The sequence below is a fragment of the Suricata suricatta genome, chromosome 5 (genome assembly GCF_006229205.1).
Source record: "Suricata suricatta isolate VVHF042 chromosome 5, meerkat_22Aug2017_6uvM2_HiC, whole genome shotgun sequence".
Lineage (NCBI taxonomy): Eukaryota > Metazoa > Chordata > Mammalia > Carnivora > Herpestidae > Suricata > Suricata suricatta.
In genome coordinates, this window is record NC_043704.1 from 112,315,106 (window position 1) to 112,337,462 (window position 22,357).

The 22,357-nt window shown below is 42.9% G+C and overlaps 1 protein-coding gene and 1 non-coding gene across 3 annotated transcripts in view; one reads left to right on the plus strand and one right to left on the minus strand.

Moving 5' to 3' along the window:
* Positions 1 to 9,731: 9,731 nt before the first annotated feature.
* LOC115293090 lies at positions 9,732 to 9,830 on the minus strand. The gene has a single exon (XR_003909351.1). It is a non-coding gene; the product is annotated as a small nucleolar RNA SNORA61 (small nucleolar RNA).
* Positions 9,831 to 13,742: 3,912 nt separating this feature from the next.
* WWTR1 (WW domain containing transcription regulator 1) overlaps positions 13,743 to 22,357 on the plus strand; it is a 136,123-nt gene continuing 127,508 nt past the window's right edge. The window contains exons 1-2 of one of the 2 annotated variants that reach the window (XM_029940066.1): positions 13,743 to 13,988; positions 14,414 to 14,847. In XM_029940066.1, coding sequence (XP_029795926.1) covers positions 14,417 to 14,847 — 431 coding nt within the window. In that variant the 5' untranslated portion in view covers positions 13,743 to 13,988; positions 14,414 to 14,416. Of the gene's footprint in view, positions 13,989 to 14,402; positions 14,848 to 22,357 lie in introns of those variants that run through there. The other variant, XM_029940068.1, reaches the window with a different exon arrangement.

Consider the following 22,357-nt stretch of genomic DNA (forward strand, 5'->3'; position numbering starts at 1 on the left):
TTTTTATTATGTGACCTTCACTTTCATATACCACAGTATTTCAGTGGAGCTCCTGATAATTAATATTCAGAATAACAAAGAACCTTGTATTTACTCAGCCAGCATCTATTCAGCATTACTGAAAGACACTTACTGTGGTTGATAATATTTTCCAAAGATGGCCATACGCGTATTTCTCATCCCACCTGCTCATCTCACCATGTGCCCTTGTTCCTTTCTGATCAAAAGGGGGTATCTATATCCCTCCCATTAAACCTGGTGGACTTTTGTGATCTTTCTGCCAACAGAGTGTGGTGAAGTGACTCTCGGTGATTTCAGAGGCTACATCATATGATGTTTTAGTTGTGGTTTGTTCGTGCTACGTTCTGTTGCTACATGGTGCCTCATTATTTGTGTATTCAACATACCCTTGAAGAGTACCTGGATATTTCACATTTGTTTTTCAGTGCTATGAACTATAAATATTCTAATACATATCTTTAGGTGAACATGTGTAAAATTTTCTGTTTGGTCTGTACCTAAATGTGGAAGTTCATGGCTTTAAATATTTTGGACTATTTAAAAAAGTTTTTTTAAATGTTTTATTTATTTTTGAGAGAGAGAGAGAGAGAGAGTATGAGCAGGGGTGGGGCAGAGAGAGAGGGAGACACAGAATATAAAGACAGGATCCAGACTCTGAGCTATCAGCACAGAGCCCAACGTGGGGCTCGAACCCACGGACCATGAGATCATGACCAGAGTCAAAGTCGGAGGCTTACCTGACTGAGCCACCCAGGTGCCCCAACATTTTGGACTATTAAGATTGCTTTTTATACGAGTCACCTTTGACATTTAATAATAGCATTTAAAATATTCCTTAGTCTTCTTCATATTCTAGATATTGTCCATAACCTGAAGGGTACTGCTTTACATCTATAGTCCGAATAAGGCAAGAATAAAAGAACAGGAAGTTAAGACTGGGTCGCCCCAGTAAAACATCACAAACCATTGCTCAATTCCTGGATTGGAGCCAATTGTCAGTCAGGAGTCCTACTGACCAAAGAGATGGGTCAGGCTCTCAGGAGAAGGGGCCCTGAAACGCCATGGCAAGTAATGCTGTAAGGATTCTCAGTCATTTCCAAAGGACTCTATGGCTATGTTGAGTGTGTACTGGAGAAAAAAGAATACTAAGACATTTCAAGGATTACTGGATAGAGGTACCCAGTCGATACTGACTATAGTAGGATCCCTCCATCCAGTTTGTCTAGAGAGCAATAGAGACCTATTCTGGGAATGGATTTGCCCTTTCTGCTCACAGTGCCTCAGTTCCCACTACTATCTGGGAAGTTACAGAATGCCTGATCCATAGACATAAAATCCCATACAACATAGCATTTGATCAGGGAATTTGAAGGTGCAGAAATTACTCCTTGGCAGCAGGATCCATTGACTGTATTATGTACTGCAATATTTAGAATTAGCTATATTGAGAGCCATGGCACAGCTGAAGCACCAGCTTGCAGGCAATACTCTGCAGGGATGAGGTGCCATCCTCAGGGTGCAGTGTATAAACTGTATCAGAGACCTTTATGTGATATTATATCGCACTTAGAGGAAGAATGCATGAGCCTAAAAAGGGGCTAGAAGCAAAAGTGGGCCCACTGACCATCACTCCCACTGGTCCATTGGGGAACTTTGTGCTTCCCACCTTCACAACTATGGAATATACAGAGCTAGAGGTCCAGGTCCCCAAAGGGAGTGCACTCTTGCTAGGGTTCATGACAACAGTACCATTTAACTGTAATCTGTGAGTACCATGTCTACACTTTAGACTCCTATGTCCAGGAGACAAAAGCAAGAAGAGTCACCATCATTCTGTCTGGGATCAATGACTGGGAGCAGCAGGAGGAGTAAAGGATGGTGTTACACAAAGCGTTAGATAGGGAAGACACGTGAACAACTCGGTGATCCACTTGGTACGTCTGGGGGTTATTTTCCCCAGTTATGACCACACATGGGCAGACTCGGCAGACTCAGTCTGAGAAGGGTAGGATTCCAAGGGCTTGGGCCCTCTTAAAATGAAAGTTTGAGTTGTGCCACCAGGTAAGCAAGCCATCAGCACCTGTAGAGGAGATAGCAGAAGATGTGGAGACTTTACAGGGCATAATGGAGGAGAGAGAGAAGACAAATACCAGTTCTGGCCTCAAGACCAACTACCCCAGCGGGGCTGTGATTTGTCTCATTAACCACCTAAGTTTCCCCTCAGGAGAGAGGTCCATGAGAATCATGGAAGAACTGGATGGAGGAGTCAGTCTTTGATACAGTGTGTAGAGACTGTGGTGAAAGCCATGTGGGCTCACTGCTTAGGGCTCCCGTCAGCCGGGAATCTGCTGTGAGGAGAGCAGTCAGCTGACATCACCAATGGCCATACGTGTGGAATTACTGCACTGTTCACATGGGGAAGGCTATGCTCTCCTCAGTCTGCCAGTGGTTGAGCCCAGCAGTGTGCTAAAGCTGAGCCATTCCTGTGCATCCTGGGACACCTCTAATGGTCAGCCATTGACTTGGAGTTTCCCATCAGCCCGGCTAGGACTTTCCTCAAGCTGCACTGCACTCTGAGGCACTTCTACCCAATCTTCCTTCCTTCTTTCCCCCTTTCACAGCTATCAGACCTGCATTGCAATCCAAAGACTTTCCTGACCTACTCTTCTTTCTTTCCTTCATTCTTCACAGTGTATCCTCCAATATATCTCTCACTCATCTAATTGCATCCTGGTGTCTGCTTCCTGGTGGATCAGAACTGATCCACAATTCATGCTTGCTAGTTCCTTTCCAAGTATTCATTTTCTCAGTTTTTTTTCTTTTTATTAAAAATCATTTAATGTTTATTTATTTTTGAGAGAAGAGAGAGAGACAGAGGGTGAGCAGGGGAGGGGCACAGAGAGAGAGAGGGAGACACCAGGAGGGAGAGAGGGAGAAAATCCAAAGCAGGCTCCAGGCTCTCAGTTGTCAGCTCAGAGCTCAATGCGGGGCTCAAACCCATGAACCATGAGACCATGATCTGAGCTGAAGTCAGATACTTAACCAACTGAGCCACCCAGGCACCCCTCAGTTTTTTTTCTTGATGAGTAGTTTGCGTACTGAAGATTAAACGTATCTTATAAATACAGGTATTTTTTTTGTGGCCAATTTACTCTAATTTTACTCTGCAGAGGAGTTACAGAATGTGTTAGTGTCTCATAGAACTTAGAGGTCCATTTTTGTCTGTTTGCTGAAGGGCAAGTTCACTGTTACCATTTTCTTGGATGGCTCCCTCTTTTCTCCTCACCCATTGGACTCCAGTGACAGGGACCTTGTTTGTCTCCTTTAGAAGATATTTGTAATTCTGTGGAACTACAAGTTCAAATGACATGACATTTTGAGAAGAATAGACATTCCTGATTTAAGTGAGGCCCTTTTGACTTCAGATGGATTTGTGATAAGTGAAAGAAAGAGCAGTCTTGTTCCCAGACCAGCTACATACTGCTAACTCTAAGCTGTGGCTTAATGGAACTGGCACAGGAATAAACTGAGTGGGTATTTTCTTTGGTGTGATTTTGTGGCCACCAATAAGTTTCCTTTGCAAGCAAATATGTCCAAGTGAGAAAATGCCTATATGTATGTTTTTTATTTCCTCTCCCCAAAAACCAAAACCCCTGGCAGCGGTAAAATAGAAAAGATTGACTAAGGGTGAAAATCTGGGCTTGGCACAGAGGACTTTGGTGATTTTAGGTAAAATAGGCTGGTGTCTTTCATACCAACAGTTTGCTTTGGAGGCTGTAAAGTTTGGCCTCCAAACTTATTTGACCAAGCTGTTCAGAAAGTCAAAGGGAGGATTCATTAGTAAGAATGAAATTTACCACTAGATTGCGTCTGTCTTTTCAGCCAAATGGACTGAAATTATTCCTTGGTAGTCTCTCTGTGGGGTGTTCAAACACTAACACAAAAAGTTTTGAAAGCCATGTGATGTTTTTTGGTGAGTAGAGTCTCTAAGGGAGCTTATATGAAGGAATCAATAGAGCTGTTGCTCCTGAATTGTCAGAGAATTTGTTGAAAGGGTCCCTCAATATTGAAGACTAATTTTGTTCTAAGAATGGAACCCACCACTTCTAACTTAAGACCTTGTCTTGTGATGTGACATAATGAAGCATCAGTTCTTGGACACCTTAATATAGAACAGATAGAAGAAATAGATTTCTCCCTTGAGAATATGTTAAAATCAACATCAGAACTTTGCTCTTCCTCATTGAAAAGTATAAGTTACCACATTTAATTAGGTAAGGCAGTCTTGTTAACAAGCACAAGACTAAAATTCTAGAGGCTTTTTTCCTTGAACCAGCTTTTTCTTTTTTTAATGTTTATTGAGAGAGAGAGAGAAAGAGAGAGGGAGAATGAGTAGGGGAGGGGCAGAGAGAGAGAGAATCCCAAGCAGAGTCTGTGCTGTCAGCACAGAGCCTGACACGGAGCTCGATCTCATGATCCATGAGATTATGACCTAAGCAGAAATCAAGAGTGGGATGCCACCCAGGTGCCCCAACCAGCTTTATTTTTATAGATGCAGTGCCACCTACTTAGACTCTAAATTATTATGGTCCCTAATGTTGTACTTCTGGCTGTGCAGTCTGTATGAGGGAAGGACCTTGACTGACACTTTTATGGACAGTAGTTACACATTTTTTCTTAGTAAAATGGTGGCTCAATCTCAGGGATCTTTTCATTCAGCTTTTCTTTGGCATTTTATCAAGGTGTTTTAGATCTCTTCTCAAATACCTTCAGATTATTTTCCCTTCTGTGAAACACAAAATGGTGACAGGTGGGAGGAAGTAAGTAGAATGAATGTTTCTTGGCTGAAATCTTTGCTTAAAAATGGGAGATGATGATTTAGTAGAATTACAATGTGCAGCCTCTTAGGTTAGTGGCTAGGTAACCCTAAAATTGTTTAGCTGTCAAGAGCATCATGCACGTAGTTCCTTCAAGTATCTTGTTGTGATTCATTTGTAAAAGGCAAACAGATGAAAGACTTGTGTTCATGCTAAGACATACTAAGGATATGAACTTGGGCAGTTATTCTATCTTTGGAGATCTCTGCCTACACTTTCTTTTCTGGGAGCTTCCTGTCTTCCCATGAGGGAAGAGAGTTAGGCTCATTGCACTTATTCTTGCTCTTGCTTTCCCTCTTCCCCCACCATCAAAAGTGATTGGTCCAAAGATGGACACCTGATTCGATTTAAACCAATCAGAGACCTTTCCCTGGGAATTTAGACCTGAGGCAAAAATCCATTTCTCTATGTGAAATCATGAGGCATAGACAACTATGCCATGTGGATTGAAGAGCAGAAAAGACTAGTTTGTCCAGAAACAATGAAGTAGATATGTAAAGAGAAGCAGAGAAAAGATACAGAGAGGGAGAGGGAAAAGAAGGGAGAGTGACAGAGGTATGGACTTCCTTGGGTTCCATGCAGTATCCTTATAACTGCTTCCTTTTGCTTAAATGAACATGACTTTTTACCTACAGCCAAGAGGAGTCTTAGCTACTTTTCTTCCCACTTCTTGAGCATGTATGATATAGAAAATGTGAATTTGTCCAACCAGGAAGTCCTGAAGTCACAGGAAACACTTTGACCCTGGCAAGAACTTTCTCTTGCTGCTGCTATTGAAGGAATCTGCCCTGCTTTCTGTGCTCTCCATCTCTCAGTCCTCTAAGGGTCTAGAAAGATTCAGCCTAAGGACCAGGACACACAGAGGTTTAGAACTCCCAAGGATGACTGTGGTGCCAAGCCATCATTTGCAATATATTTTTCTCTCTAACAAAACACATTCTGAATTTCAAACGACCAAGTTATAAAATAACTCTAGCAATAAACCCTTAAAAAAGTAGACCTGTTTCATACTGAAGAGTAGTGAGCATTCACATGACACAAGGGTTTTTTAATACCCGCAAGTACTCCATTAATCAAGGTTTGATTGCATTTTAAGTATCCTCCAACGCATTTGAGTTCTCATGTATTTAATGAGAGGGAGGTGACAACTAAACTTCAATTTAAATTTTAGGAGCCTCTGTGCACTGAATGGCCATTAGGTGACAAAGCATTTGTGAAATGATACTTCACTGTAAGTCAGTGGAGGAAAAATAGCCAAAAATATCCCCTCTCTCTCTCTTTGAGGAATAGATAGAATTCTGTATTCTCACAAAGAAGGAAGCAATTAAGGCTCTGATTTAGTTAGGTTACGAGAGAAATATAATAGGAAAGCCTAGAGGTACTACGGGGTGTGAGTTCTGGCTCTCTCGTCACGAGCTGATGACCTCTGGGAAGGCACAAGGTTTTCTGAGCTGTTATTTTCTTCTCCTTAATAGGAGGTCTAGTGAGGTTTGTTTGCCAAGTCTCAGAGTTACTGTGAGATTCATGTGTGATTGTACAGGTGAAATTGTTTTGTAGTCCGTAAAATACGTAAATATTATTTACTATTACTGTGATAATTGACATACTAACAACTTTCAATTATTAGGGACTAGGTGGAAGTGTCTATGGTCAAGTTAGGACTTCTCATGTGGCAGACACTACATGAGAATAAATTCACTTTTTAAGATTATCTGCAAATATGTATTTTTAAAGAAAACTTTTGTCATTTTTAAGTATGAGTTGAACTCATATTCATCAGGTCAGTTCTCTTGTGGAGCAGAACTTGAGTCCTGGGCCCTCTTCCCATCACATGTTAGTATGGCTGCTTCCCTCCTCTTCCTGGCTCCGAAAGGGATTGACCTTTTCTGACCAGGCATGAACAGTGGCCTCACTTGGGTCTGGACAATACTGAGACAGAGGGATAAGAGTAGAGCTTGTATATCCTGGGCTTCTGTCAACAGGACAAGTAAGACAGGAGAGGAGCAGTGGCTTGAACAGCTGGTGTAACCAGATCTGGGACTTCTTTGGGTAGAGGGAGGAGTTCAATGACATGGTCAACCAATGACTATCCTATCAGGTGGCAGACTCTTCCAAGTTTAGCCTGAAAGACCACTTCTGGTGTTGCATGCAAAAGGCACTCAAACAATATATATATATATATATATATATATATATATATATATATTTCTTGACTGTATGGATAATGCTGAGAACACCGAACTTTATCCCCAATCACTGCTAATTAGTTCTTTCATCATACCCAAAATGGTATTAATAATATGGTTTGGGCTTCTGACAGTGATGATCTAAGTACATAGAAACATTTATCTTTTTTATTTTAACATTTTATTTTTTTAGCATTTAGGTATTTTTTAACATACTTAATTTTTCTCATATTTTTGATTAATGTAATTACAGTGTTCATAGGTACTTGGTTCTGGATTTATATCTTTGAAAATAATAAAAAATACCTTTTTCACATTGGTATATTGTCTTCAGAAGTACTGTGTCAGATAGCTACCAAAAATTTCATTAGGTTACTAGCCTTTATATATACTTAGCCAATCTTTTGTTAAATATTTAAGGAACTTCTAATTTAGATGCTGCTGCAATTGGCAATATAGCTTTGCAATATATCTTTTTTTTAAATGTTTGCTTATTTTTGAGAGAGAGAGAGACAGAGTGCAAGTGGGAGAGGGGCTGCGAAAGAAGGAGACACAGAACCGAAGCAGGCTCCAGGTTCTCAGCTGTCAGAATGCCCTACGGGGCTTGAACCCACAAACTGTGAGATCATAACCTGAGCCAAAGTCACACACTTAATTGACTGAGCCATCCAGGTGCCCTGCCTTGCAATGTGTCTTGATAGTTGATCTTCATTTTTCTTCTCTAAGGAAATATTTGTTTGTTTATTTATTTATTTATCAATGTTTTATTTATTTTTGAGAGAGAGACAGAGTGAGGGGGCAGAAAAGGAGGGGTCAAAAGATCCAAAGTAAGTTCTGTGTTGACAATAGAGAGCCTGATGCAGAGCTTGAACACATGAACCACACACGAGATCATGATCTGAGCTGAAGTGGGATGCTTAACTAATGGAGCCACTCAGGCACCCCGCGAAGAAAGTATTTATTAATTTATTTTTTTCCACTTAAAAATATCTTCCCCAGTTAAAAAAAAATAGTGAAAATATTGGAGGATAAACCACTTGCGCACAGTACCCAAGTAAAGACTAAATCTCAGAAATTCCCCTTTCCTCTGGTCCAACTGCATTGTTGAAGCAATAGATAACGTGAGGCAGGACAGAGTCCCATCCATCATCATCATTATCAAAATTATCTTCCTTATGCCAACGATGCATTTATTAGGAATACCAAAGTGAAGCCTGACAATGAGATCTGTATCTGTGAAGAGTAAGTACAAAAATGTGTGGCAGGGCCAACTCATTTTGATCTAAGTACTTGTAAACTTGCTGTATGCTGGACATTGTGTTTTTCATTTGAGATGCAGTAAATTATGGATACACAAGTGTCATATCTGATTTTTCAAGGAATCTTATTCTCCTATTGAAATAAAGATTAATCTTAAGCAACAGTCTTCTGGACTCTTGATTATTCAAACTCTTATCTATTCAAGGGCCTTGTCTGTTTTGTTCCTCTTCAGTTGTTAATGGTGATCCTGCTCTGGGGATTTTCTACCTACTGGTTCAGCAAGCTCAGGCAGGTTCTGCCTCAAGGGCTTCTGGGCTGGAGTCCTCTAACAGCTTACCCATCCCACCAAGTTTCTGACCATTCACCTTAGCTGGAGTCAGTCACACCAAGTCAGCAATTCAGAGAGGTAGGGCTGACAAAAGGAGCTTGTGGCTTTCCTGAGGCAAATATGGCAGATGACAAAGTCAAGACAACAGCCATTGCGCTGTGTGAGAATACCTTGTTAGGTATGGGTTAAAACAAAAAGAAAATGAAGCCCTCTTAGACTTGTTTTCAAAGAGCCTGCATTTCTCTTCAGGAGCTGAGTTCATATTAAGTGCCCAAACTGTAAAGAATAGTGAGATGCTACCTTACAAACTGTTTGGAGTGCACCCATGGGTGCTAAAAGAGGAACGGGCAAAATCATATTAGGCTCCTTATGTCCTCATTGAAGAATTATGGGCTTCAGAGGAGCAATTCCATAAAGAAATGTAAGATTCTTCTAGCCTCAGCAGCTATAGTTGAGGAGGCAAGATATAACTGAGGTAAAAGTTAGAATACGAGGCAGTGTTATATATGATTATGTGTGAAAGAAACAGACAAGAAAACAAAGAAAAAGATAAACATAATGCTAAAATAGGGGAGAGAGACTAATGGAGTCTTGACAGTGAGTTTGGAGGGCAGTTTTGAGCAGGGTTCAAACAGAGTGATATGTGTAGTAAACGAATAGGCTAAATACGCTTGGGTCAGAGCCTGACTGGAGTGGATGAAGGCACATTTGTGTAAGAATCAAGGTCAGAAAGAAATGAAGATGGCAGTTTGTTGTGAGTCTTTGGGTGTTAGATTGACAGCTCTGACCTTTATTCTTGTGGGCAGTTAAAAGCTTGTGAGCCAGGGAATGACATCATGACAAGGGGAGGCCAAAAAGGAGAGACTGGAGGCAGAGAAACCAGGTAGGAGGCCACTGCAAGCATTTGAGATACGGTCCTGTTGGAGCAGGAAAGGAAGGATGGTTTAGAGGGACACCAAGATAAAGAATCACTTGCTATTGGTTGGATGTAGAGACAGAGAGGGAGGAGGGATGGATAGCTCAGGGAAGCTTTCATTTTTATTTATTTTTTATTTTTTTTACTATAAGCACTGGGAGGCCAGCTTCAGTGTTCCTTTTCCTCCTTTTATGACCACCAAGACCAGTGTGCAGATCCAATGGGAAAGGGAACCGGAGGGTTCAGGGAAGCTTTCAGTAGTGTGTTGAGGGGAAGATTAGGAAGCAGGAATCAACTTCTAGTGGAGTCTTCGCAAGTGGAGAGAAAGATTCCCTTACTCTCAATTGATTATCATATAAAACTGTGGAGTTTCTCTATGGGATAAGCAGGCAGGAGGTAGCACACTTACTGAAAATGACAATACCGGGGAGCAACTTCTGGCTCACATGGGATGGGAGAGTAGGAAAAGCATTCTGATCTAGGATAAATCCTGGGCTGAATACAAGGGATTTTTCATGAATTCATTGCATGTACTTGGACAGCATACTTTAAAATTCACTGGGCCAGATTCCTTACCTGTGAAATAGGGATATAAAATATATTATCTATTCTTTGGGTCTCCACAAGACTTAAATCACAGCTATTATTTATTGAGTGTTTTAGTATGTAACAGAATTTGTGTTAAAAACTTCATTTGCATTTTCTTATTCCTTTGGACATTCATTCTGCATTTAAAAATTACAAAATTTAATGGCTTAAACCAAATCTCCATTTTATTTGCTCACAGTTCTGCAATCTGGGCTGGGCTAGGCTCTGTGGTTCATTTACTCATTCTGATGGTGGTCACTAAGGCGTTTGCAATCAGCTGGTGGGACCCCTAGGGGCAGGGCTCACCTCAGATTTCTCCCTCTTTCCACATATCTCAGGGCCTTTCCCTCTCCATGTGGTTTCTCCAGCAAGGTAGTTGGATTTCTTACCTAGTGATGTAAGTGTCCCAAAAGTACAAAAATGGAAACTTCCATACCTTTTTAGGAGTAGGATGCAGTGGGGGGAACTAGCACAGATTCAGGGTTTATTTTTCTGGTTAAGGCAAGTCACTGGCCTAGTCCAGATTTCAGCTGGAAGGGACTCCATAAGGGTGTGACTAACAGGAAGGTGGTCCATTGAAAAGCAACATTGTCATGGACTACCATAATATTATCTCCCACTTGTAGATGAATAATCTGTAGGGACCTGGGGAAGCTTTACTTGCCCAATAAAGACAGTAGAGTGAGGCACTTCAAAACTTGTATTCTATCATGGGTCAATGGATAAAATTTGTAGAACCCTGTGAAGTGGATTCTACTTAATTTACAAAGGAGGAAACCCAGGAATAGAAAGCTCAAGTATTTTGTGGGACGTAACTCAGGTATTTTGCTCCAGAGATTATACACATAGCCACTACACCATGCCTCCTCATATGGTAGTACCTGACACATACAAGGCACTTGTAAATGTTATGTCATCTGAAGCTGTGGTTTGAAGGACTGAAGCAAATGTCTTCAACTGTCCACTATCACATCATACAGGCTATTTGAGAACTGGGGGTTTTCCCTTTGACTTATCTGCTGGTCTGGGCAATTTCCATTTCAGGCATCTACTTCTCTGTCTTCCACTATTTCTTAAAGCTTGGCAAGGAATGAAGACATCATCCTTGCCCATCTGATCACAGCTCTGATTCTCACTGGCTCATTCTCATGGCTCCTCCAGCATTTTCTTCTTCGCTGGTAGTTGCCAGGTACCCTTTACAAAACAGGCCCTTTCTTCTTTGGTGAGAACCTTCCTGGAGTAAGGCTGGACTCAGTTTCCATCCTTAATCATCAAGTCAGCCTTGCAGCTTCTGATTCGTAGCCATTCGGTGCTAGTCACTTCCTCTAGTTCCATGATTAATTGCCCCAATTGTTATAACTGTGGTGGCTTCTGATGCTGGCTTGCAAAGATACTGTTTCACATAGAGTGATACGTGTTAGCTTCCCCCTTCCTTTGGCTGGTCTTATGGGCAGAGGACTTCGCTGCACAGGAAATTTGGGGTTCCAGAGTCTCTTTAAAAGAGCTATGCTCTGTCTGCTTATCTTTGAAGGAGACCCACGTGGCTATCTTTCTCTAAGGCAGCCCTGATTTTTCCCACTCTGTGGGGAGTCTGGAATTGGAGCACACACACCCTCAAGTGCAGATGATGGGGTGAGGGATGCCTCATTTTGGTGGGCTCTGCTCTATTGTGGGCAGTGACAGGGAGTAGCCATTCAGGGAATGGCCCCCAAATACAGTACTCCCCTGTGCTTTCCAAGACGAAACTGTGGGGTGGTCTTGTCTTTCCTGTTAACTTTCTCCTTCAAGGCAACTCTGGATTTTGACTTTATTTCATCCTTATAAAAATGTTGAGGTGCAATACTCCCACTTAATACAATTCTATTTTATTTAACAAACAGGTATGCGGATGGACTAGGTGCTCTTAAATGTGTTTTGCACATCTTCCTTGATTTAGGTAGGACGAGGTCCTGACAAATCCATTGTAAATTGAAAATATAATAAGTTGACAGTGCATTTAATAGGGAACATCATTGCTTAGCCTCACCTATCTTAAATGTGCTCAGAACACTGAACATTAGCTTGCAGCTGGCCCATTGTATAAAAAAGTGTTGAATATCTTAAGTAATTTATTGCCTACTGTGTGAAAGGGAAAAACAATTGTTATAGGGTTACAGAATGGCTGCAAATGTAAGTTGTTTACCCACGCCCAGCATCAGAAGAATATGGTACAGAGCATTGCTGGCCTGAGAAAAGATCGAAATTCAAAATTCTAGGGAAAGTTTGAATGTGTATCCTTTTTGCACCGTCCTGAAGTCGAGAAATCCTAAGTCCAACCACTGTTAAGTCCCGATTATATATATATTGCCTCATTTGATTTATTTCATAAACTTCTGTTTGAATCAAATGGGGTGGGGTAGGGGCTTTGTGAAATGTGACTTACCTCGCAGCCGCTCTCCCTCCCCCACCCCTCCCTGGAGAGCTGACGGGGGAAAGAAGGTTTTGAGCTGCTCCGAAGGCCAAGGCCACCTCCTACTTCCCGCAGTTGTCTTGCCAGGCTAGATCTAGGGGTTGGAGGTCTGCACCCCTCTCCTAGATCCAGTCAGTGGGAGGGTGGGTGGTTTTCTCCGGGTCACTGGCGCACCCTCTCTACTCCCAGCCACCTGCTCGGGTTCCATCCAGGCTCCAGGCTCTCTGGAGGGCGTCCGGGACATTCCAATCCTCCCACAACCTCGCGGATGTCGCGGGGGAGGGGGGCGCGATTGCTCTCCCTTTCCAGCACCCAACTTTGACCAGGTTTCTTCTTCTCCAACTTCTAGTGACCTCAGTAACCCGTAGAGGAGACTAAGGATTGATGAATGGTTTGAAGGTTGTTTACAACGCACCCATTGACGAATCCGCATCTCTAGTGACAGAGGCACTTTCTGGCCACCGTCTGCGCTTTACCAGACAACTGCAAGCCAAACAGCCAAGATGCCTCCTCGCCAGACCAAATATGGTCACAAGCGCTAAGCAGCCTCCCGTGGAAAGGCTGGCCTCGTCTCCCTGCGCCAGGGCGCACCCGAGCCCGCCCTCAGGCAGAACCTAGGACCAGTGCGGCGCTCCGGGCGCTCCTGGCCTCACCACCGCGCAGAAAGGGAGGGCGCGGCACCCTAGATTGGCCCTTCCTCAGCCTGGGCCGCTCACTCGCGTGCCCTCCGCCGCCCCCAGCCTTAGTTTCGGTCCACAAGCTCCTGATTAAACAGGCGCGGGCCACTTTCCCTTTGATCCCGCCCTAAGTCCGTAGTAAACTCAAAGGAATGCAGGTCCAGGCCTCCCCAGGAGAAGTCCGCGCGACCGGGAGGAGTGGGTGGGGGGCACCCGTCTCCTCTTACCCAGCAAAGTACCTATCACGCCCAGGGTTTTCTGGAGCCGGGTGGGGGAGGAGAAGGAGGAGGAGAAGGAAGGGGAGGGACGAGAGGAGGCAGGCAGGCGCAGGACTTGAAGGTCATGCATAATTCAACAGCTCAACTTTCGGGCCCGCCTCCTTTCTGGGAGTGGGAGTTCGCTCCAAACTTTGTTTATGGGACAGTCCGGGAGCCGCGGCGGCCGCGCTGTCTGCTTCTCCTCCGCCTCCTACTCGCCGAGCGCGAACGCCTGAGGCCAGTTCGGGGGATGTGAGAGCCGAAGGCCCTCGGCTGCCAGGCACGGAGTCGGGATTTGCCAGCCGGGCCCCAGCTACAGCCCTGCGAGCTCGGGACGCACCCGAGCGACCGAGCGACTGAAGCCCGACGGCGAGTTCGGGCGGGACGGCGGCTGCCGCACGCCCAGACTCGGCTTTGCTGCGCGCCCAGGTAGAGCCCGCTGGAGCGCGCCCGCTCACCCCGCTCCACCCCAGGGCGCCTGGGCTCCTTGGGCTTCCGGCGTCGAGACGTCGTGGAGCTGGTTTGGGTTTAGACTTTGGGGGGCTGCCGGCCCGGGAAAGTTACGACCTGTCCTTTGCCACTAGCAGTTCAGCAACCTCCTGGGCGCAGTTACTCCCCCTCCCCCGCCCTTCCTTCTCGTCCTCCTCCCGGCAACTTATTTGCTTCAAGAAAGTTGCATAATTCTCCAGCCTTGGAGGGACCCCTCCCCCATCCGGCTGGCCTTACCGCTGAGTGTCTGGGATTTTTGAGGCGGACACCTATCTGTCTCCTTTTTCTTTTGTTTCTATTCTGCCCCCGAACCCCCTCCTCCAACTTTAAATGAAAGGCCGACCTGATCTCGTTTCTCCTTGCAGAAGATGAATCCGGCTTCGGTGCCCCCTCCGCTCCCGCCACCCGGGCAGCAAGTGATCCACGTCACGCAGGATCTGGACACGGACCTCGAAGCCCTCTTCAACTCGGTCATGAACCCCAAACCCAGCTCGTGGCGGAAGAAGATCTTGCCCGAGTCGTTCTTCAAGGAGCCTGACTCTGGCTCGCACTCGCGCCAGTCTAGCACCGACTCGTCCGGCGGCCACCCTGGGCCCCGGCTGGCCAGCGGCGCCCAGCACGTCCGCTCGCACTCGTCGCCGGCGTCCCTGCAGTTGGGCACCGGCGCGGGTGCTGCAGGCAGTCCAGCGCAACAACATGCGCACCTACGCCAGCAGTCCTACGATGTGACCGACGAGCTACCGCTGCCCCCGGGCTGGGAGATGACCTTCACGGCCACTGGCCAGAGGTACTTCCTCAAGTAAGTCAGCCTGAAGCCAGGGGGGCACAGAGTCTCGGTGCCCAGGGCGCGCATGCTTGTTGGTGTGCGTTGCGTGTGTGTGTGTGTGTGTGTGTGTGTGTGTGTCCTTACACGTTTCTTTCCAAAAGATGTGGGAAACTGGAAATAGGGAGTGAGTCTCTGGGCGTTGGAATGGTAAAACATCAGAAGTAGAGAGTCTGGTGAGGTTCTTCCAGGGGTCTGGAAGTCCCAAGAGATTGCAGACATGGAAACTAATAGAGGGAAAAGAGAAAAAAGAAAAAAGTTTGGGGGTGATTCTCCTGAAACATATAGGTGACATTTCCCTGAATCTGGAATATTGATATAGACTTCCGGGCACAAACCCTTACCTGTCCACTCCAAGTCAAATGCCCCCTAGCCTGGTCCATTAGGATGTGACACAGATAAATTCGAGAACATTTCTGAGGCGTGGGGAGGAGAGAGAGGGACTCTTGTTAGTGTAGATGGTCTGCAGTCTCTCCATTCTTGGGAAAAGCAAGCCGGAGAAGCGAATGCTGCCTGATAGGGCCTTATTGCTCCCAGCTGAGTGATGTAATGACCACACAGCACAGTGATGTAATTAGCAACTCCGTGGTGAAGTCCTTGTGGACTGGAAAATCAATTGGGAAATTGGGTCAGGAGTTTCATTATGTTGCACTTAGTAAACTAAAATATCATCGAATCAGGAGCCTGTTTTGCCATTCTTCTTCCCTTTCACACTGTTAAGGGTTTTTGATGTAATGACTTTTATATTAGATTCAAATTAGACTGTACAGGAAAGTACATTCACAGACATAAGATTGTTTCGGTTGTGGTACCTGAAGATAATTATATTACAGAAGAGAAATCAAATTGGAACTTGAAATGTAATCAGGGAGGTCAAGGGTGGGGGGCGGATCTGGCTCCTGATGGCCTAGACATTGGTGTGCCAGGTGGACCACGTGGTTCCTGCATGATTGCCTACACTGGTTGGTGGTTCTCTGCCATGGAGGGAAACTCCTCATGTTAGAACTTGCTTTAGTGTTTATTTTATTTTATTATTTTATTTTTTTATGAATTTTTTTTTAACATTTATTTTTGAGAGAGAGAGAGAGAGTGTGCAGGCAGAAGAGGGGCAGAGACAGAGAGGGAGACACAGAATCCTATGCAGGCTCCAGGTTCTGAGACGTCAGCATCTTGTGCAAGGAAGAGTTCTTTATTTTGTTTCTGGAGTTGGTGTGATGCTGAGAAGCACTTGTCCTGAAAGAGACTTGATGGTCATTTTCTTCCATATCTGACCTTCTTTCTCCCAGCCATTGAGTGTTACTGTGGACATGTACTAAATACTTTGACTTCTAAATGGCTGGTGGAATTCAAGTATGTGATGTAATAACGTGGTATTTTCCTAAATGTGTTGATATTGTTCTAAAGGATGGCATTCATTTCTATGGTACATAAAGCTCTAAAATAATATTAAGTTTACTTAGGTAAATGCAGTTTTGAATATTTATTGCAGCTTTTATAGAAATGGATTTAGTAATAAATACAAATAGAAAAAGGTCCGTTAATGTACAGTAAGGCAGTTTAGGCAGATCTTTTTTGGTCTCAAATGACTTTTAAACTGTGTTTATGAATATATACACACACAGACATTTGATACATGATCAGTATAACTGTGGTTATTAAAAATATGAAGTAAGAGCTAGGGTTACCTAATATCTGAGGAAAGCCAGGAAAAAAAGAGCCTCTCAAAAAGCAAAAGAAATTATATGTACGGTTTGAATGATTGAAACTAGGGCAAAAATGGAAGTGACCTTTGGGTTTAGAGAAAGTTGCCTCTGATTCATTTGTCCATCCACCCAACTACAACCACTTTACAACCCAAAGCAGAACGTATCTCCATTTATCTTTGGACAGTCAGTGAAGACCACAAATAGGTTAGCCTGATACGGTATGGCTCCTGGAAAATTTTTTGCCAAGTAGCTAAGGGAATTTAAGAAATTAAGTCATCATGACTATTGTCATTCAAGATAAGAAGTCTGCCAGGAGTTTTCTGAGTTTTGCCTATCAGTTTCTGTCAGATTCTGTCAGTTGAGGCCTTTATAAATGAGAAATTAAAGTATTTTAGATTTAAGAGGGGTCAGTTCTTTTGTGTGTTGTTTTTTGGCTAAAACACCCAAGGCCATGACTTTGGGAAAGTCATGTGGTTATTTAATGGCACACTCTGGACTGGATCTGTTGACCTCTACTTACAGAGCAGTTTTCCATTTTTCCTCACTCCCACCTTTATCCTCTGTGTCACTTCCCCCACTGAACAATGAGCTTTATGGGAAACAAAGCCTGGACATTAAAAAGCTTTAAAAAGTTTTTTGTGATCTACTTAGGGAAGATTGTTCCTACCTATGTGATGTAATGACTTTCTGGTACCTCTTGAAGGGGACCTTCCCTGAGCAGTTACACCTTTCCTGTGGTGTTTCTTTAGGGTAGGTAGCATGTGAAAGTGGAGATGGTGTTAAAAAGACGTAGCCTCTAAAAATCGCTGGACCGCTCTCACTGTCCTCTAGAGCTCACAAGTCAAGCCCCGGGGGGCTAGGGGTTTAGGTGTTGGGCTCTTAGCCCCCTGACACACAGACTTTGACCACTGATCACATTAAAAGTTTTAAAAAAATTCTGGCTATAATTGGGATACATGTTTATTACACATAAACCAGAAAACAGAGAATTATAAAGAAGAAAAAATTTGGCTTCAACTGAACTTCACCTTCTTACAGAAAAATTTTATTTGAATAACATTCTATAAGAAAAATATTTTACCTTCACTCTTAAATCTATACATTTGCCTGCCACTCCTAATTTTTAGTAATAATTTTAGTGTTCTGCCTTTTCTGAAATGTGTCACAGAAAATTATTTTTGTCAAAGTGATCTATGCACTTGGTAACAAATCCAATAGTACAGAAGGACTTTTGTTGAAAAACAATGGTTTCCTTCACCTCCTCAAGGCTCACAGAAGGAGCCTTTTAGTTTTTTTTTTTTAACTCTTTCTGTATTTAATTCTTAGATTGTTACCTCCTTAACCCTAATATGCTTTTACCACAATTTTTTGATTTATCATCAGCTTTTAACTTATGATTGAAAATGAGAATTTAGCTCCTTAAACTATTTTTGTCCTCTCCCAAATTTGATATTTATATTACTTTTATTTGGTCTTTTAGATTAACTTTTGTTATTTTTTGTCAACTTTTGACAGTGTTTCTTGACTCCTCATTTCGTAAGTCAAGAAGGTTTGGGGGCTACCTGTTCTACCGTTGTCTTTTTGTGATCACACCTTAACGGGCCAAAGCCCTGAACCCATAACCAGTAAAAGTTTTGTGCTTTGCTCTTAAATTGACCTTTTTATTCATAAATTGTTACTAAAGTTGAAAATCTAGAGACATTTATGTTATTTCATTTCTATAAATATAAATTAGTTGCCTTTTATATTAAGATTAAATGTTAGACTTGTTACATTGGGTCTGGTGTCAGGACTCCTGGCCAGTCAGAGGAGAATACCTCCAGCACCGAAGTCAAATGGATTCTTTCTTTTCATCAAACTCTTAATCACTTGTTTAAATTTGTATCACCTTTTAGTTTCTTCATAATTGAATCTTGACTTAACATTTGTTCAAGTATTTCTAATTGCCTTTTTATATGTTTATATATTATTTGCCTCTCAAAATTTTTTATTTATTTTTGAGAGACAGAGAGAGACAGTGTGAGCAGGGGAGGGTCAGAGAGAGAGACAGAGAGAGATACAGAATCTGAAGCAGGCTCCGGGCTCTGAGCTGTCAGCACAGAACCCAACGCGGGGCTCGAACCCACGAAGCATGAGATCATGACCTGAGCTGAAGCCGGATGCTTAACTGACTGAGCCATCCAGGCGCCCCTCAAAAATTTTTAGGTTCTAAATTTCATGAGTTTATGAAGTCTTGTTTCCCTAAGCTTTTATGCCCAGATTCCTGTACCTTTCTGTGCCATTCTGGATTCTGATTGTTCTCTAGGCTCACAACAGAGCTGTCATTTTGGGACTTCTCTTTACTTCTCTCCGTGGCTGGAAATAGTATTTCCTTTTCTCATGTCTTTGTCGGCTTATGCCCTTATTTTGCTGGAGTACATGCTTGAGTAACTTACTAAGAAATATTTGTGGGAGGTAACATTTTTAAATCCTTTTTAATCAAAAATATTTATTTAAAAGTTTGTTTTAGGGACACTCGGGTTGCTTAGTTAGTTAAGCACCTGACTGTTGATTTCAGCTCAGGTGCTGGCCAATGAAGGGCTCTGCACTTACAGCGTGGCCCCTGCTTGGTAGTCTCACTTTCTCACTTCCCTCCCACACCATGAATAAACAAACAAACAAAAAGTTGTTTTAAGTTTATTTTCTTAAAAAAGAACTAACTGGGGGCACCTGGGTGGCTCAGTTGGTTAAGCATCTGACTTCAGTTCAGATCACGATCTCACAGTTTGTTGGTTTGAGCCCGGCGTTGGGCACTGTGCTGACAGCTCAGAGCCTGGAGCCTGATTCAGATTCTATCCTTCTCTCTCTGCCCCTTCTTGTGCTGTCTCTTTCTGTCCCTCAAAAATTGAATAAATGTTAAAAAAAATTATATAGAAAAAAAAGAACTGACCCAGGCCTGTATTTTTCTGTTCACCTTTGGATGGCAATATAATGTAGTTGTTTTCATGAAGGGCCTTTTGTCCTTAAACAAATAGTGCCAGCTGCCTCAGTTTCCTTGTGTGTAAAATACCTATTATAATAGTAATACCTATTTCGTGGTATTTTGAAAGACTAGATGAGATAACATATTTGAAGCGCCTGGCATCTCACAGGCTTTTGGTACAAGTTTGTTCTTGCCTCCCATTTCCTCTTTCCGAACACATACACTCTCTACCTGGTCAAAATCAGATGCAGAAACCTTGGCAATAGCTTAAGCTGGTTGTGACTCTCTGTTGTAGTTAATGGCTGTGGATGACAACCTAGATCTGGAATTGAAAGTCACGTTTTTAAATTTAAAATAAAGACGGAGTCACTTTTCTGTTAAAAAACCTAAATGGGGATGCCCACCGTGGGTACCCTTTTACCTCAGTGTCTTAGATGGAGGATGCCCAGTCACTTTCTGAGGAGGGCCTACTTCTTTTTTTTCTTTTTTGTAATCTGGCACATGGCTACCAGTTGGGCCATTCAGGGTGTCAGGTGGGAGATGTGAGGGGGGAGGGGTCAAGAAGTGGAGAGACAAGAGGAGGGGAGGTAAGTGACGTCTGTTGATGGCCTGCTCCATGCCAGACAAGGCAGGGAGCGGAGTCCGTCCTTGCTGGAGGCAACACGAAGATCACCTGTGGGGCACACTCCCAACACGTGTGTATGGAAACTTTTTTTTTCATAATCCTAGGTGCTTTAACATATATACTTTTTGTTAACCCTCACAGTGACCCTGTGAATAGGTACATATTATTATCTCATTTTGTTTATGAGGAAACTGAGGCTCGGTGAAGTTGAGTAAATGGCCCTGGGTCACATATCAGGTGAGTGGCAGGGATGGAATTAGAATCGTGTGATTCTAAAACCTGTGGTGCCCCTGCACCATGATGCCTCAGACCAATTAGTGCCCATAATTGGGCCCTATAATTAGGTGTCCTTGGTGACCAGATAACTCTGGAGTAGTTGATGGAGCATTAGAATTTGTTTCTGAACTCAGTCTAGGTGGTCAAATTTGGAACTCTTGGTTCTGTAGAGAGAGGTGTTGAGAAAAACAAACAGACCAGCAATGGATAGGGTAACTACAGTGTCTACTTATATTTTGTTCTTATCAAGTTTTCCACCATTATTAAATGCATATCACTTTGCAGGGAACACAGACATGACCAGGAGGGCGGGTGACTTAATTGATGTCAGGATCAGGTATACTTATGGAGGGCTTGTTAAAAGGGTTCATTAAGTAATGTTAGTAAAGTAGTTTCAAGGAAAAAATCCAGGTTGCCTCTCATTGCCTTTGTAATTGCAGAGATTGATGAGAGATAAATTGCTGTAGAGATTTGAGGCAGTACTGAGTCTTAGTTTTTGTTTGTTGACCACTTGACTTAAGAATTGTAGGAATTATAGGGGCGCCTGGGTGGCTCAGTTGGTTAAGTAGCCAACTCTGGGTCAGGTCATGATCTCACGGTTCATGGATTTGAGCCCCGCGTTGCGCTCTGTGCTAACAGCGTGGAGCCTGGAACCTGCTTCAGATTCTGTGTCTCCCTCTGTTCTCCACCCAGGACCCCCGCCGGCCCAACTGTCTCTCTCTCAAAAAAAAAGACTTGTAGGAATTACAGCTTTATATATCATTTTCTCCTTTCACCTCCTTCTTCAGTTATGTATCTAACCACAGGAGAGGGTGATAAAGTGAAAGAATCAACAAATCCAAGGGATTTTTTTTTTTTTTTGGAAAGGTGGTTTGGAAGACTGAGCACTGAAGTAATTGGCTTATTCAAGAGGGCGGATTCTGAGAGGATGGCCCTTCCACTGGTCTGAGGGGGACTGTGTATGTTTTAGTGCATTGAAATATCATTAGGGAGTGTTTTCCAAACTGTGTTCTTTGGAACCCTAATCCATTCAGATGCTTTGTGGACATGGGGTTTCCTGGACCAATAACTTTGGGATATGTTGCATGCTCTATCTCTCTCTTGGAATTTCACAATATACACTAAGGACTCCAAAGTCACTTCTCAGAAAGACTAGTTTATTTTTAAGTCCGTATTTCACAAACTCATGTGATTTGAACATTTTTATCCCAACTATCATCTACTGCCATCCACTCAGCCATGTTTTACAGACTACGCTTTGGGAAATCTTTTTTGTGACTTTCATTATTTTCATAGTTGAATTTCAAATTTGAATCAAGTTACAGTTTTTCAGTGTGCTTTGTGGATATGTATTATATTTTCATTTATATGTCTTGATTTAATAGTTAATGATTAATACTTGGAAATAAGTCCTAAATATCAAGCAAATGGGATATAACACAAGAAATCCAACAAATACAGTGCATTGTGATAATATCATAATATTATAATAATTTACATTTCAAAGATATGTGTGTCTGCTAGAAGAATAGATTCCAAAATGTTTATTTTACAGTGGTCATTTCTGGAATTACGGATGATTTTTCATGTTTATTTTCTGCCTTTCTGTATGTTCCAAGTGGCTTACAATAAACATTTCTTTTTAAATTGGGTAGGGGGAGTTATAAAAATGGTAGGAGACAGAAAGCAGAGAAGCATGTAAAGCCAGGTGCCTGGCTGGCTTAGTGGAACATGGGGCTCTTGATCTGACGGTTGTGAGTTTGAGCCCCACATTGGATATAGAGGTGACTTAAAAATAAAGTCTTAAAAAAAAAAAAAGACCAAGTCATAGATTTGGGTAGGTGAGGGGGGGTGTGGGAAAATCTCTTAGCCATTGCTCCGTAACTGAAGCCTGGAGCTTATGTTACAAAATGGATG